General features: G+C 37.2%; 1 protein-coding gene across 1 annotated transcript in view; it reads right to left on the reverse strand.

Annotated features, from left to right (window-relative positions):
- Positions 1-14,191, reverse strand: part of LOC121861100 (structural maintenance of chromosomes protein 2-like) — a 77,905-nt gene that overhangs the window by 28,906 nt on the left and 34,808 nt on the right. The window contains exons 5-6 of the mRNA XM_042358661.1: positions 12,016-12,126; positions 11,605-11,742 (exon numbers count right to left, since the gene is read on the reverse strand). Of these exons, the coding sequence (XP_042214595.1) occupies positions 11,605-11,742; positions 12,016-12,126 (249 nt within the window). The remainder of the gene's footprint in view (positions 1-11,604; positions 11,743-12,015; positions 12,127-14,191) is intronic.

Consider the following 14,191-nt stretch of genomic DNA (forward strand, 5'->3'; position numbering starts at 1 on the left):
ATCGACACTTCAAACCAGTTACGTATTGCTGTTTGTGTGCCTGCGCCGCGATCTATATACTGTATATACGCTGAACCACTGTATGACTTATATGGCGATTGTACAGAATAATATCAATCTCAAAGCCGACGTAACAGTATAAAAAACTTAACCTAATGTAATATCATGTAATGTAACTAATCTAACATACCTAACTAACCTGACCAAATTTTATTCAACAGAACTATCTTTTACCCTAACGTTTAATATATTCTAACCTAATAAACCTTCACCTAAAGTACCCCAGGCCTAATACTTCCTCCTAACCTGACCTCTTTACAGACCCTCTTGAGCAAACCATTCCAAACCTGTCAGTTTATCCATAAAATAACCTGACTTCGCCTAATAAAAATCCCGTGTTTTAATGGGGAAATTGGTCCTCTTCTGTGGATAGTTCGAACTCCAGTTTTAGCGTGAGTGACATACATACATACATGCACATACATACACACACACCCTTGCTGGGTAACAGCAGCGTAAAATATTGAGGGGTATGACGTAATAATTTAATTGTTGAATAATCATCTAGATCTATTATATATATATATATATATATATATATATATATATATATATATATATATATATATATATATATATATATATATATATATATATATTGAAGCCTTATGTTATTTACTAATAATAACTAGAACTGATAAGCTGGCTACCGGTTCTGAAGTTATTTTGTTGTCGGTATCAATATATATTGGCGGATCACCTGTGTTGGTTCTCGTTGACGAGTGTTTCGGCTTTATTGTTTTAATTTTAGTTCGAAGATGCCCCAAACACGCACCTCAACTCATTACGTGATACATTCCTTGGATACTCTGAATTCTATAGTGTTAAGTTCAGACCCATAGAAATATTTTTGGCGATACATCACTCAGTCAGAGTGAGTATACGTATATGATTATTAGTTCTTTTCACATTTGGATAATTTTGCAATGTTGTCCAAGTTGCACATACCCAAAATTCCTTAGAAAGTGCAGGAAATCTAACCTGGGACCACAACACTCCCACAAGCGTATAGGTATAAACCTGATTTAACCTTATCTGAACTTATCAAACCTTTATTTTATGTATGGATGCCTTGAAATAGGTTTTAGTTGCACTGCCCAGCAGTCGCTGGCATCCTTGAAATTAAACTGAGGTACAGCTTTATATTGCCCGGCCCATTCCCCCACCGCACTTTTTTCCAACCCGGCGAACCAAGGATCAAAGATCGCTTCGTGTGGCTTATTTTTTCATTACAATTATTTTTAGTCTGGTCAGCGTTTATCCAGTCTCTCACCAAGCACTGAGCCAGTATATTGGGTTGATACAATATATATATATATATATATATATATATATATATATATATATATATATATATATATATATATATATATATATATATATATTAAATAAGTTTTTTATGTTTTAGTTAATAAGAATTCGGTACAAGAATCTTGTAATATCTAATATTACAAGAAGCAACAGCTGCCAGGTATATAGAGAATAACACGTGAGTTAAACCAACACACAGGTCCTCATGTAGTTTATGAACATTACTCTTGGCTATAACACACGAGGAAACTATTTAAGCTGGTGAGGGAAGGTGTATGTATGTTTGTTTATCTTGTTTTGACACCTTTTGCACACCACCATAAAACACTGACGTTAGTTTGAGAAAATGTATATTGCTACTTGGAGCAAATTTTTATGGACGTTTTTATAAATTAAAGAACATTAATTTGAATAAAAATATATTTTGGAATAAAAAGTTAGATACCTTTATTTTGTTTAGCAATATTCATAACCATTATGTTAGTATGATTTTGCTTTTTGTAAGAGTACTGATTAATTTATGGTAGATTGCCATAATTATCAGCCTTGAGTTGCATTAAGTTTTTGGGAATTCCTTCCTTGTGTGACAGTGATAATAAAAGTGCGGCAAGTGTTCTTGAAAATACTTTAAGTTAAACGTTGGCATGTCTGATACACTTGACCAGATTGATGTTGCATGTCTTAGCTTTATAGATCAAACAGTCCATCAGACTAATTAAATATTTGTCATTTTATGTGGCTTTAGCAGTTCAGGTGATCATCACTGACTATTCAGAGAAATTTAGCATGTTATTCAGGTTGCAAATTCTTAGCCATTTTGAAAATTTATAGTCTGTAAATTAAGTAGGATTTTTTGCTGTCAGTTAATTTATATTTTTTTATAGCTAGAGTTAATCAGGGAATATCATCTACAAAAGTCATTGCTCAAGGTTAATGTCTAGCCTGTGTGTGTTATTGTCATCAGCATGTAGGATTAATTTATAAATATAACAAGAACTAGTAATGTCATTATCAAGATATAAGGATAAATAATGTACCTGAAATGAAGCTTTGTGGTACTCCTTATTTTACTGATGACTAGCTTTTTGCTGCCTATCAGGAATGTAGCTGTCAGATCACCTGTGTCCTGGTTCGTGTGTACCGCTGTTTCCACTGAAATATCTAACATCGTAGCGGCAGTTTAAAGAACAAACTGTCTGACTATCATTTTATTTCTCACTTTTAATGTACATCTGAAACATGTTTGAGTTTTCGCCGGAATATTCTCGTTGAAATATGATCGTCTTTTACACACCAATACTTCATGAAATCTAGCGGCCGGTGGTTCCTGTAGCGAGCATGACACTGCCGGCTGACGTAAGTCTGAAGTCCAATTAAAATATCATATTATCTTAGTGTGTGAGGAATCTTAAATGAAGTGTGTTAATTTTCTGATCGACTAAGGCTTTTCAAGATGTTTTGGGGTTTGTTCTTCTCCCGAGAATTCCTGTGCAAGTTATGGCCCTCCCCTACCTGCTGAATAAAGACACTACTGTAATTTTCATAAAATCCATTACATTTAATTTCATTCTCCTTCAACAAAGGGGAGGCTATATATATATATATATATATATATATATATATATATATATATATATATATATATATATATATATATATATATATATATATGCTGATAACCACAAGGAAAGAAGAAAACACGAAGTTCCCAAGCGCTTTCGTGTAATTCACATCTTCAGGGGTGAGTACAGACTAGAGAGAGTAATACAAATCAAGGTGTATATATACAGAGGAGGGTGAGACCAGGTCCACAATGGTCAGGTATTAGGTAATGACCCTACTAATCTTTAAATAGCACACAACGGTTGGTGGTCAGGTCAGATGGTCAAGTGACCCGGCCTTCTCACCTGATCACAAATCTTCTTAATTACAAAATTGTCCAGCTTGTACATGCCGTTACTCAAATTCATGTTGAATGCTTCGGTATGTTTAATAAGACTAGATTCTATGATGTTCCTACTATCAATTGAATTACATGGTAATATTGAGGAGGCATTATCCCAGTCAATGCAATGCTTGTTATCCCTCAAATGAACAAACAGAGCATTGGATTCCTGGCCTGTCCTAACACTGTATTTGTGTTGTTTAATTCTAGTTGCAAGATCTTTACCTGTCTGGCCTAAGTAAAACATATTACATTCCTTGCAAGGAACTTTATAAATGCAACCAATTGTGTTGTTGGGGGAGTTCTTGATTAACATTTGTTTAACAGTGCATGAGTTTTTAAATGCCACATTGACGTTCCAGGTTTTTAGCTGTGCAGGAATGTGTGAGAAATTTTTGTGAAATGGTAATATTAAGATATTCTTATGGTCATGGGTGGGCTTGGGATCAGTTCTATAAAAAGTTTTCTTAGTAATGTTTAAGCATTTGTCTATGAAAGATCTAGGGTATTTAAGGTTTGAGCCAATATTATATATATATTTGTATTCCTCATCGATGAATTCCGGACTGCAAATTCTCAAGGCACGTAAAAACATTGTTGAAAATACTGACTGTTTGACTTTATTATGGTGGGCAGAGTAATAATGAATGTATGAACACACATTAGTTGGTTTTCTATAAATACTGAACTTAAAAGTGTTACCTATTCTGTGTATCAGACAGTCTAGGAATGGCAATTTACAGTCTTGCTCTAATTCCACAGTGAATTTGATCGAGGGAGCTAAGTTGTTAAGTTGTGGCAGGAAAGCTTTTAGGTCCTCATTACATGGCCAGAGACATAATACATCATCAACATATCTAAACCATACTGCTGAGGATGGTAAAATATTACTTAATAGTTTCTTTTCAAAGAATTCCATATATAGGTTGCTTAATACAGGTGAGAGTGGATTACCCATTGCCATACCAAATTTTTGAGCATAATATTCCCCATTGAATTCGAATTTGCAATCCTTAATACATAGTTTGATGAGTTCGATGAAGTCGTCTTTCGAGACAGGCAGTGAAATGTTATCCAGGGAATCTATGAGGAACTCTAGTAAGTTCAAATGGTATTTGTAGAAGAATGATGTGTTCATCATCTGTTAATTTTAAAGTCACAGTTATTTTGCTACAATTTTTAATGTTTTATTAAAGTCCTGTTATTCTTGATATTGGGTTAGAAATGTTTGATATAATTTTGGTAAAAACTAAATTTAGATATTTTATAGAGAATTATTGCTTCATTGCTAATGATGGGTTTGTGGGTTATTGGGCAGCAGGTCTTGATTCCGTAAGAATATGTTGGATGTTACGTTTAAGTAAGGATTCTGTGGAAGTAGCACACTAATGGAGGACTTAAGTTTTTGTTGAACTGGGTGTTGACGGTGTTAGAGGGATTGTTGTGAGTTTTAGAATATGTTTCTTTTATAATAGTCTTGCAAGGAATGTAATATTTTTTTACTTAGGCCAACAATCATTGGTTGCATTTATAAAGTTCCTTGCAAGGAATGTAATATAGTTTTACTTAGGCCAGACAGGTAAAGATCTGCAACTAGAATTAAACAACACAACAGTGTTAGGACAGGGCCAGAACTAAATGCTCTGTCATTCATTTGAGGATAAATACATTGTGACTGGGATAATGCCTCCTCAATATTACAATACTATGTAATCTACAATTGATAGTAGGAACATCATAGAATCTAGTCTTTATTAAACATACCACATTCAACATGGAATTGAGTAACGGCATGTACAAGCTGGACAATTTGTAAATTAAGAAGATTTGTGATCAGGTGAGAAGGCCGGGTCACTTGACCATCTGACCTGACCACCAACCGTTGTAAAGCATTAAAGATTATAGGCTCACACTAATACCTGACCATTTTGTGGACCTGGTCTCACCTCCTCTGTATATATATACACCTTGATTTGTATTACTCTCTCTAGTCTGTACTCACCCCTGAAGATGTGAATTACACGAAAGCGCTTTTGGGAATCCCTGCAAGTTTTCTTCTTTCCTTAGGATTACTAGTATATATCTAGATCACATATATCTATATATATATATATATATATATATATATATATATATATATATATATATATATATATATATATATATATATAGTTATATATAGCATAGCAGATATATATATATATATATATATATATATATATATATATATATATATATATGTTATATATACATATATACATATATATATAGGTGAGAGAGATATTACATATATATATATTACATATTATTGGCTATATTATACATATTACATACATATTACATATATTATTATTACATATTACATACATATACATATTACATATATTATTACACATACATATTATTATTATTATTATTATTATATTATTATTATTGGCTACATACATACACATATTATTATTAATATTAGTTATTACATTATTAATATATTATTATTATAGTTACATTATTGTTGTTATTATTATTATTACATAATATTGCCATACATACATATTATTATTACATTACATATTACATACATACATACATATATACATACATTATTACACATATTATTATACATATTACATATTACATACATATTATATATATATACATACATACATACATATTATTATTACATATATTATTACACATACACATTACAGGCGCCGCAGATCCAGGCATATTACATATATATTAGTTGTTATATATATATATATATATATATATATATATATATATATATATATATATATATATATATATATATATATACACAGTTAGTACTTCCCCACTTAACGCTGTCAATTGGAACCCAGAGGGTCCCGTGTTAAGTGAAACTGCTGCTATGAACAACAGAACATATGTGGGATTAATTCCATGAAAACCAGCCCGAATTTCAAACTCCACTTTGACGACATAACCATGTTGTAGTAAAAATTTTATCTAAGTTTATGATGGTATGAACAAACAAGCAATATAGAAGAGACAAGTTAGGAAAACAAAGGTTAACATAGGAAAATGAAGGTTACGTTAGAGAAACTAAAAGTTAGGTGGAACACTTTACGTAGTAGAAGACATTGAGATGGTCGCATACGGGATGGAGGCTGGTCTGAGGCAGAGGGCAGATTATTGGCCCTCGTGGTGAATCATCACCATTACTAGGTGAATCACCATCACTGTCATTTACAGTTGTCAGGGCTTCCTGACAAATCCTCAAAGTCAACTTCACTGTCACTATCACTGGCTTGGGCTGGCTGTGGTGGGGTTATGGCTAAGAACTCAAGTTATGCTTTTTTGACGGCTGGTGTTTATGTTGTCACATACCGTGATGTACGGCTCCATAGCCTGCACCAGCCGGGTGTGGAAGACTTCATAGCGGTCATCGCCATTGTCGCGGGAAAGGACGGACTTAATTTTTTCTGCATACTCTATGGCACACTTTTTAATATCACTATGATTCTAAACTAGGTTCTTCGGAGAATGACGCACCTCTTTCCTCCTCACTGGCGTGTTCTTTCTTCCAACATCTCGCCGGCAGTCACTTCAGGATCTCTGATCACCTCCAGGATGTCTTCGTTGGTGGTCTCGGAGAAGCCTTCAGCTGTGGCATTGAGCGCAGCTTCTCTGGCAAGGTTCACTGCTACTGCAACAGTCTGAACCTCACCAGTCACAGGTTCACCTCCTCTCACCTGGTATTGGCAACACGTCTCCATGCGTGACGAATCGTATAATAGTCAGCAGATCCCATGCCTCCACCAAGAAGTCTACAGCTTGTTTAACGCTAAACTTCTTCCAAAAATTGTTTGACGAATTCTTGAGTCACCGCCTCTGTTCCTTTGTCCTCGTCGCTTTTGCTCGCTGTCTGCAAGTCACCCAGCTTACTTAACTCATCCTTGGTGTTGGTAGAGTCGCTCAGGAGCTTGAACTTCTTTTGCAGAGTACGCAGCTTTCACATTGCAGATCAACTCCCTCAGTCCATGGGCTGGATTAATGACGTAGTGTTGGGAGGTGAAGGAAGACCACTTTTACATTGGGGTGACGATCCATAAGTAGGGGGCGAGTGTCCAGGTAAGCGTTGTCAAGGAGCAACAAAATATTGAATGAAACATCTCTGTTGCTCTCGCAGAATTTCTTCAATGCTTGGGAACAAAACAGTTGTCAAACCAGAAGAGTGGACAGAGAAGAGGACATCCACGCCTTAATGCAGTGTTAGCCAGTGGACATTAAGCTTGTTCATGTCCATATTCTTGTAGGCGTGCGGTTTATGGCTGTGTGAATCACCGATAACTTTGGTTTACAGGTACCGAGGCATTGGTGGTAAACAGGACGGTGATGCTCCTTCTGCAATCCTCCGACCCTTACCTTGCTGGCAGACCACAACTAAGGTCTTGGAAGGTAACTTTTTCCAGAAAAGACCAGATTCGTCCATGTTAAATAATTGGTCGCCGGTGTACTGTCCTTCCCTCCATAATCTCACGTGAAGAACGGAGGAAAATTCTAGCCGCCAATAACGGTCAGCACTCGCTTCCTCACCACCAATGTTGATGTTGGTGATCTTGTTCCTCTTCTTAAACCCATGCACAAACTGTAGAGGAAGCATTGAAGGGTTAGCCTGCAATTCTGTGCTTACGTGACACTGCTGCGTATAACTCACTGCAGTGCATTCCTGCACTGAGCTGTTCACCGGCCATGTTATGTCAGCGCCTCGACCTAACTAAATAAATCTCACCAGCAATTTTTCACTTTTGCCAGCACCCTGTTCTGGGCAATACCAGATAGATGAAGCACCTGCAGACTTTGTGATTTTCATGTGCTCTTTGATCTGGCTGCATCCTTCTCTTGATCGCATTTAATCGTAGAGATTCGACGCTGACAAGCTGGCGCCAGCGAGATCAACTTGCCGTGTTCCTTTCTCCAAATCTTGAACAATTTGGTACTTCACCTCAGAGTTTAAGGAACGTCGTGTCTTCTTTGGCTTAGTGCCGCCAAGCAGGTGTAAGGAAAGGTCTCTCTGGTGGCTGTGGTGAATCATGGAAGCTATTTTAATGAACAATGGATGCGCGCCAAGCACGGTGTGCCTGAGGGATGAAACTGCCGCTGCCAGGTCAAGCATCGCCTCCTCCTCCCCGGGGTGGTCACGCCATAATACTTTAAGCCACCTGGCGCTAGCAGCAGAGGAGGGTAGGGACATGGCCAATCACAGTCCGATACGCCATATGACGCCAGTGATAACGCAACAAAGACACACACTGCGCAACCTACCGCTTGCCCAAGCGTGGAGGGAGGAGGAGGGAGGCAGGCAGGCAGGCGGGCGGGTGGCGCCATGGGGCATCTAAAATAGCGCTCGAGCCGACACTCACCGCGTATATGATGAAAAAAATTCGTGTTAAGTGAAAGTTCATTTCTGGCGAGGCAATCACAGATATGATAAACCCGCTAAGTGAAACCGCTGTTAGGCGTGAGTAATACTGTGTGTGTGTGTGTGTGTGTGTGTGTGTGTGTGTGTGTGTGTGTGTGTGTGTATATATATATATGTATATATATATATATATATATATATATATATATATATATATATATATATATATATATATATATATATATATATATATATATATATATATATATATATATATATATATATATTCACAATATTTTATAATCGCAGTCATGGACTGAATATTCTATGCAAAAAATATAAATTTTAAATGAATTATTACTAATGTGGTCGACTTCCTACACAAAGACAGGCTATAAATAGCCTCCTTAACTCCTCTCCATCTGTTACCCTCTGTTCTGAGAGAGTAGGTTTTGGTAAATAACTTTTGTTTGTTTATTTTCATTGTTTGTCTAATTTATCATGTTATATCAAAGTAATATTACTAAAAGTTTTAGGCAGCTACCAAACAAGGAGATTCTACTGCCTGGGAAGATATTGGAAGCATAATGTACAGTATTGTCTAATGGTAGACCCTACTTCCATATGGCATCATGAAAATTGTGACCAAGTCTTAGGTTGCTGATTTATCTTTCTGCCTCATTTACACACAATTGCAGAGTTTCAATTGTTTCTCTTCCTTTGACAACACAACATACATACAATATAATGTTTCTCACCTTTGATCTTTTTTCCATTTATTTATGGTTGGTTATTTAAAATAATGCCAATTTACTTCAAGTATTGGAATCAAATTTTACCGGCTGGTGTACACCAATGACTCACTTAAGCGCCAGTTATTTAACTGGAACTAATGTTGGTGTGAGTAAAATATTTCCATTTACTTGAAATAGATTTGCCGATTTATTTGTTTATTTATTTATTTATAATATACTGTAATACATTAAACACACTGCAACTATTTTCTTTAATTTATATACTTGTTTCGCGAAAAAGGGAGGCTACCATTATACCTGGAAGGTGAAGTTGACCAGACATTTATGGTGATCATTAAGGACCAAACTCCGAATCCATGACGTGACTTCTGTTAATCATTCTCATCCTAAATTTACCACTGTCGGTAGTTTCAAGAATTAACGCAGTCATTTACTGAATATTCTTTGTAAAAAAATAAATTTTATATTAATTATTTATAGGAGATAAGTATTATGATCAGTAAATAAACAGATATGCATTACTGACCACCTCCGAACACAAGGACGGCTAAAAATAGCCACAGGCGGTCACAGTCAAGGTCACTTTCCCTTTCTTGTCACTGGCAAATGGGGGAGGGGGAGGTGATGATAGCAGCTGTGTTTATTACCGGGGTATATTGTTCTTTTACGGTATGTTAGACTGGTTTATAATACATTTTTATTATTTTAATGTATACCGGTAATCTTCATTTTAATCCAGCTTCCCAAACGTAAGTTTCAGTATAAAATAATTAGTGGTAGGACCTTGTCAGTGGTTTACCATGTTTCCATCACCACTCTTGACACGCTAAACCGCAATATTTAAGAGGTAAGAATTTTATCTCTGGTGCTTAAGACGACCCCCTAACTTTGGGCTGATTTTTTTTTTTTTCAAATTCCGTCTTGTAGGCCGAGATATACGGTACTGTTCATATTATGTTGTAATTAATGTTTCTGAATTTAAAACAAAAATTCTACCCACCAGTGGTGGTAAAGTTGAAAACATAAGGACAGCCAATGTTGTTGTGTGTGTTTTTACTCGGATGACGTATGCTCAACTCTACCTGAAGCTGTAGAACATAATAACTTTTCTTTGTTGTTTTAAGTTTTTATTGAATTTTATCTGTGTTATTTTCATAGGTTTATTAGGATGTTGCTTTATTACAGATAGTAATTCGCCAAAAAAGTAGGGTAAATAAGGCAAAATTTTGCCAAACTTCGAAAGTATCAGACTCAAATTAATTTTCTCCATGGGCAAACTAAAATCGTTCCGGACCACGGGAGTTTCCTGACCACAGAATGCCGGACTAGAGAGGTACAACCTGTAAGTATATGAAGTTAAGAAGAAGCGTACTCTGTTGTCCAGTTCTGTGCTTAAAAGTCTCTAAATATTGATAAACAAAGTCCTGCGCTTGTTCTTGTAGTTCACTGATTTTTGACACATTTTGCAAATACATATAGCATCTGCTGTCCCATCTGTAGACAACACATTGCTGGCAGTCAAATACAATTAATCATAGTTTGAAATTTTCTATAATTCAGCAAGGGTGGAGTCATTATGGAGTTTCTGAACCGGGTTTCCCATCTTTGTCACATTACAAATCCATCTAACCATTCTCACTTGAGCTCACACAAGCCTATGTTGTCAACCCTTTTTACTACCATACATCATCAACCAGTGGCAGAAATCTTTCCTTTCACACAAAAAGAATGTTCTTTTGCTGTCAATAAAGGCAGCAACTCTCTAGGACTAGATCATGTATGGGTTTGTTTAACCAATGGACATATGAAAACTTTACCTGACTGCTGCTGTCACTCCTTCAGTACAGCAGATGGAGTTATCAATTACTTCCTGGATTAATGTTACCATAATAAATTTATTCTCATTAAGGATAACTATGGTGAACCTATTACAGTACTGTTGTTTATATTTACATTATTGTAATTATATCCTCACTACAACGATGATAAATATTCCTTTTATAGACGTTTTATTAAGCTTAGAAGTAAAGAATTCACTCATGGCTTTAACATGGTGTGTAAATATACTGTAGTGTAGAGTAGCTAGTCCATATCAATAAACATACTGTCCAATGCTAAGCTACACTCACCTGTGCTGACAAAAACTTGTATGCAATATAAAGTTTGGTGAGGTGTTCCAGTTCACGCTGCACTTTTTGAAATTCCAGGTACATAGTTCTTTCCTCTTTTAGCTTGCTCAGTGTGGGGGTGATCTCCTCCTGAAGGATCTGTCAGAGAGAAATGAAGTACTTTAAAACAGCAAACATTCTGTAGCTCTATATTAAACCTGTGCAGTAATTACTACATTTACTGGACATCAATCTGACAGGTATAGTGGACTACACTCCCATTTAGTCTGTTATATGGAGGTTTCACATGTGATGAACCTCGATATAATGGACACTCACCCATATATGGAACAACACAATATAACAAAACTTGTACTAAAGACCTGAGCCAACAACATACATTCGAACACAACACAACACAAAACTACATACATCATTGATCTCCTTCAGTTTAGCGTCCTTCTTCTCAATAGTCTTCTGGGCCTGCTGCTTCTTGGACTCGTACATGCGAGTACCGGCGGCTTCCTCAATCATTGCAAGGATCTGCAAAACATTTCACTCGTCTTAGAAAACAAGACGCAAATGCAACAAGTCGCTCGTCATGTTCACCCAGGAGAGAAGCAGCAACCACATTTAATTTCAACTCACAAATTCCACAAAGGAAGATTTAAATAACAAGCTAACAAAATTTTCACATATTTGTTTACATATTCCCATCAGATTTAAATATACAATAATACTCTATGAATAAATGAAGAAAAATATACTGAGTTCCATTATAATTTTACTTTAGATAATCTTGAATATTACTTAATCAAGTTTACTGTCATGCGCTGGATGACGTCCGATCGTATATACGTCCGTGCCCCCCCCCCACCCCCACCCCCCCAAAAAAAACGTGACACCTGCTGGACCACCACTCCATGACCCCCTGACGGAGACACGATGATCCTCCCCATACTGGTCAGATATTATGTGTTAAAGGAATATGCTTCCTTACTTAGGCTTTTTTTAAGCATTTAATAATAATAATAATAATTAACGGTTTATTGAAAAAGTTCTGCAGCCCGAAGGCTGAAAATATACATTGGACATAAATGATTTATAACATACATTGGTGGTTTAACAAAAGCCTTCATTAGAGAAAGGTAAAGAAACATACAGTGAACATACAGATTAATGTAGGTGTTGAACAGCAAACTCGTAGTGTAGTAATTCCCTCCCAGATGGTGTTAGGAGGAACTCACGTGGTGTAGTAGTTCCCTCAGATGGTGTTATGAGGGACCTGGCGTGGTGTAGTAATTCCCTCGCAGATGGTGTTATGAGGGACCACGTGGTGTAGTAATTCCCTCACAGATGGTGTTATGGGGGACCTCACGTGGTGTAATTACCTCACAGATGGTGTTATGAGGGGCCTCACGTGGTGTAGTAATTCCCTCACAGATGGTGTTAGGAGGGACCTCATGTGGTGTAGTAGTTCCCTCACAGATGGTGTTATGAAGGACCTGGCGTGGTGTAGTAATTCCCTCGCAGATGGTGTTATGAGGGACCACGTGGTGTAGTAATTCCCTCACAGATGGTGTTATGGGGGACCTCACGTGTGTAATTACCTCACAGATGGTGTTATGAGGTCCTCACGTGTGTAGTAATTCCCTCACAGATGGTGTTATGAGGGACCTGACGTGGTGTAGTAATTCCCTCACAGATGGTGTTATGAGGGACCTGACGTGGTGTAGTAATTCCCTCACAGATGGTGTTACAGCCTCACATGGTGTTATGAGGGGCCTGGTGTAGTAATTCCCTCACAGATGGTGTTATGAGGGGCACGTGGTGTAGTAATTCCCTCACAGATGGTGTTATGAGGGGCCTGTGGTGTAGTAACTCCCTCACAGATGGTGTTATGAGGGGCCTGATGTGGTATAGTAATTCCCTCACAGATGGTGTTATGAGGGGCCTCACGTGGTGTATAATTCCCTCACAGATGGTGTTATGAGGGACCTCACGTGGTGTAGTAATTCCTCACAGATGGTGTTATGAGGGGCCTCACGTGGTGTAGTAACTCCCTCACAGATGGTGTTATGAGGGACCTGACGTGGTATAGTAATTCCCTCACAGATGGTGTTATATGAGTGAGGTGTGGTCCCAGTCCTTCCTATCGTAGACAGATTAACACATCGCTGGTTGTTGTTGGGTCTCACGGGCCGTTATCACTGGGTACCTGGGACCTCACTGTGTGAAGGTTAAGTTGGGTACGACTGTTACTGTTGAGTTGTTCTCACTGACTTATGCACTGTTCACCACTGTTCACCTCTGTTTAACACTGGTTCCATTCCTTTCCTAAATGAAATTGTAACTTCTGGCGAGAACTTGTTGATATTCCGGTGGGGAGGAGGGTTCAGGGGAGGGAGTTGGTATGGGCCAACTTAACAGTTGACCTGGCTGCTCCGAGAGGAGTGCCAGGTACGTCTTGACCCTTCAGTGGTGAAGGATGAAATGTTCACCTACATCTATTGAAGATAAAATCTTTCACCTACAAATTGGCAATAACACATTTGCTGTAATCAGACATATCTAGTTGCCTCAACAATTGCAACCCCAGTTGCAATTG

This window comes from Homarus americanus, unplaced genomic scaffold, assembly GCF_018991925.1.
Source record: "Homarus americanus isolate GMGI-L3 unplaced genomic scaffold, GMGI_Hamer_2.0 scaffold52806, whole genome shotgun sequence".
Lineage (NCBI taxonomy): Eukaryota > Metazoa > Arthropoda > Malacostraca > Decapoda > Nephropidae > Homarus > Homarus americanus.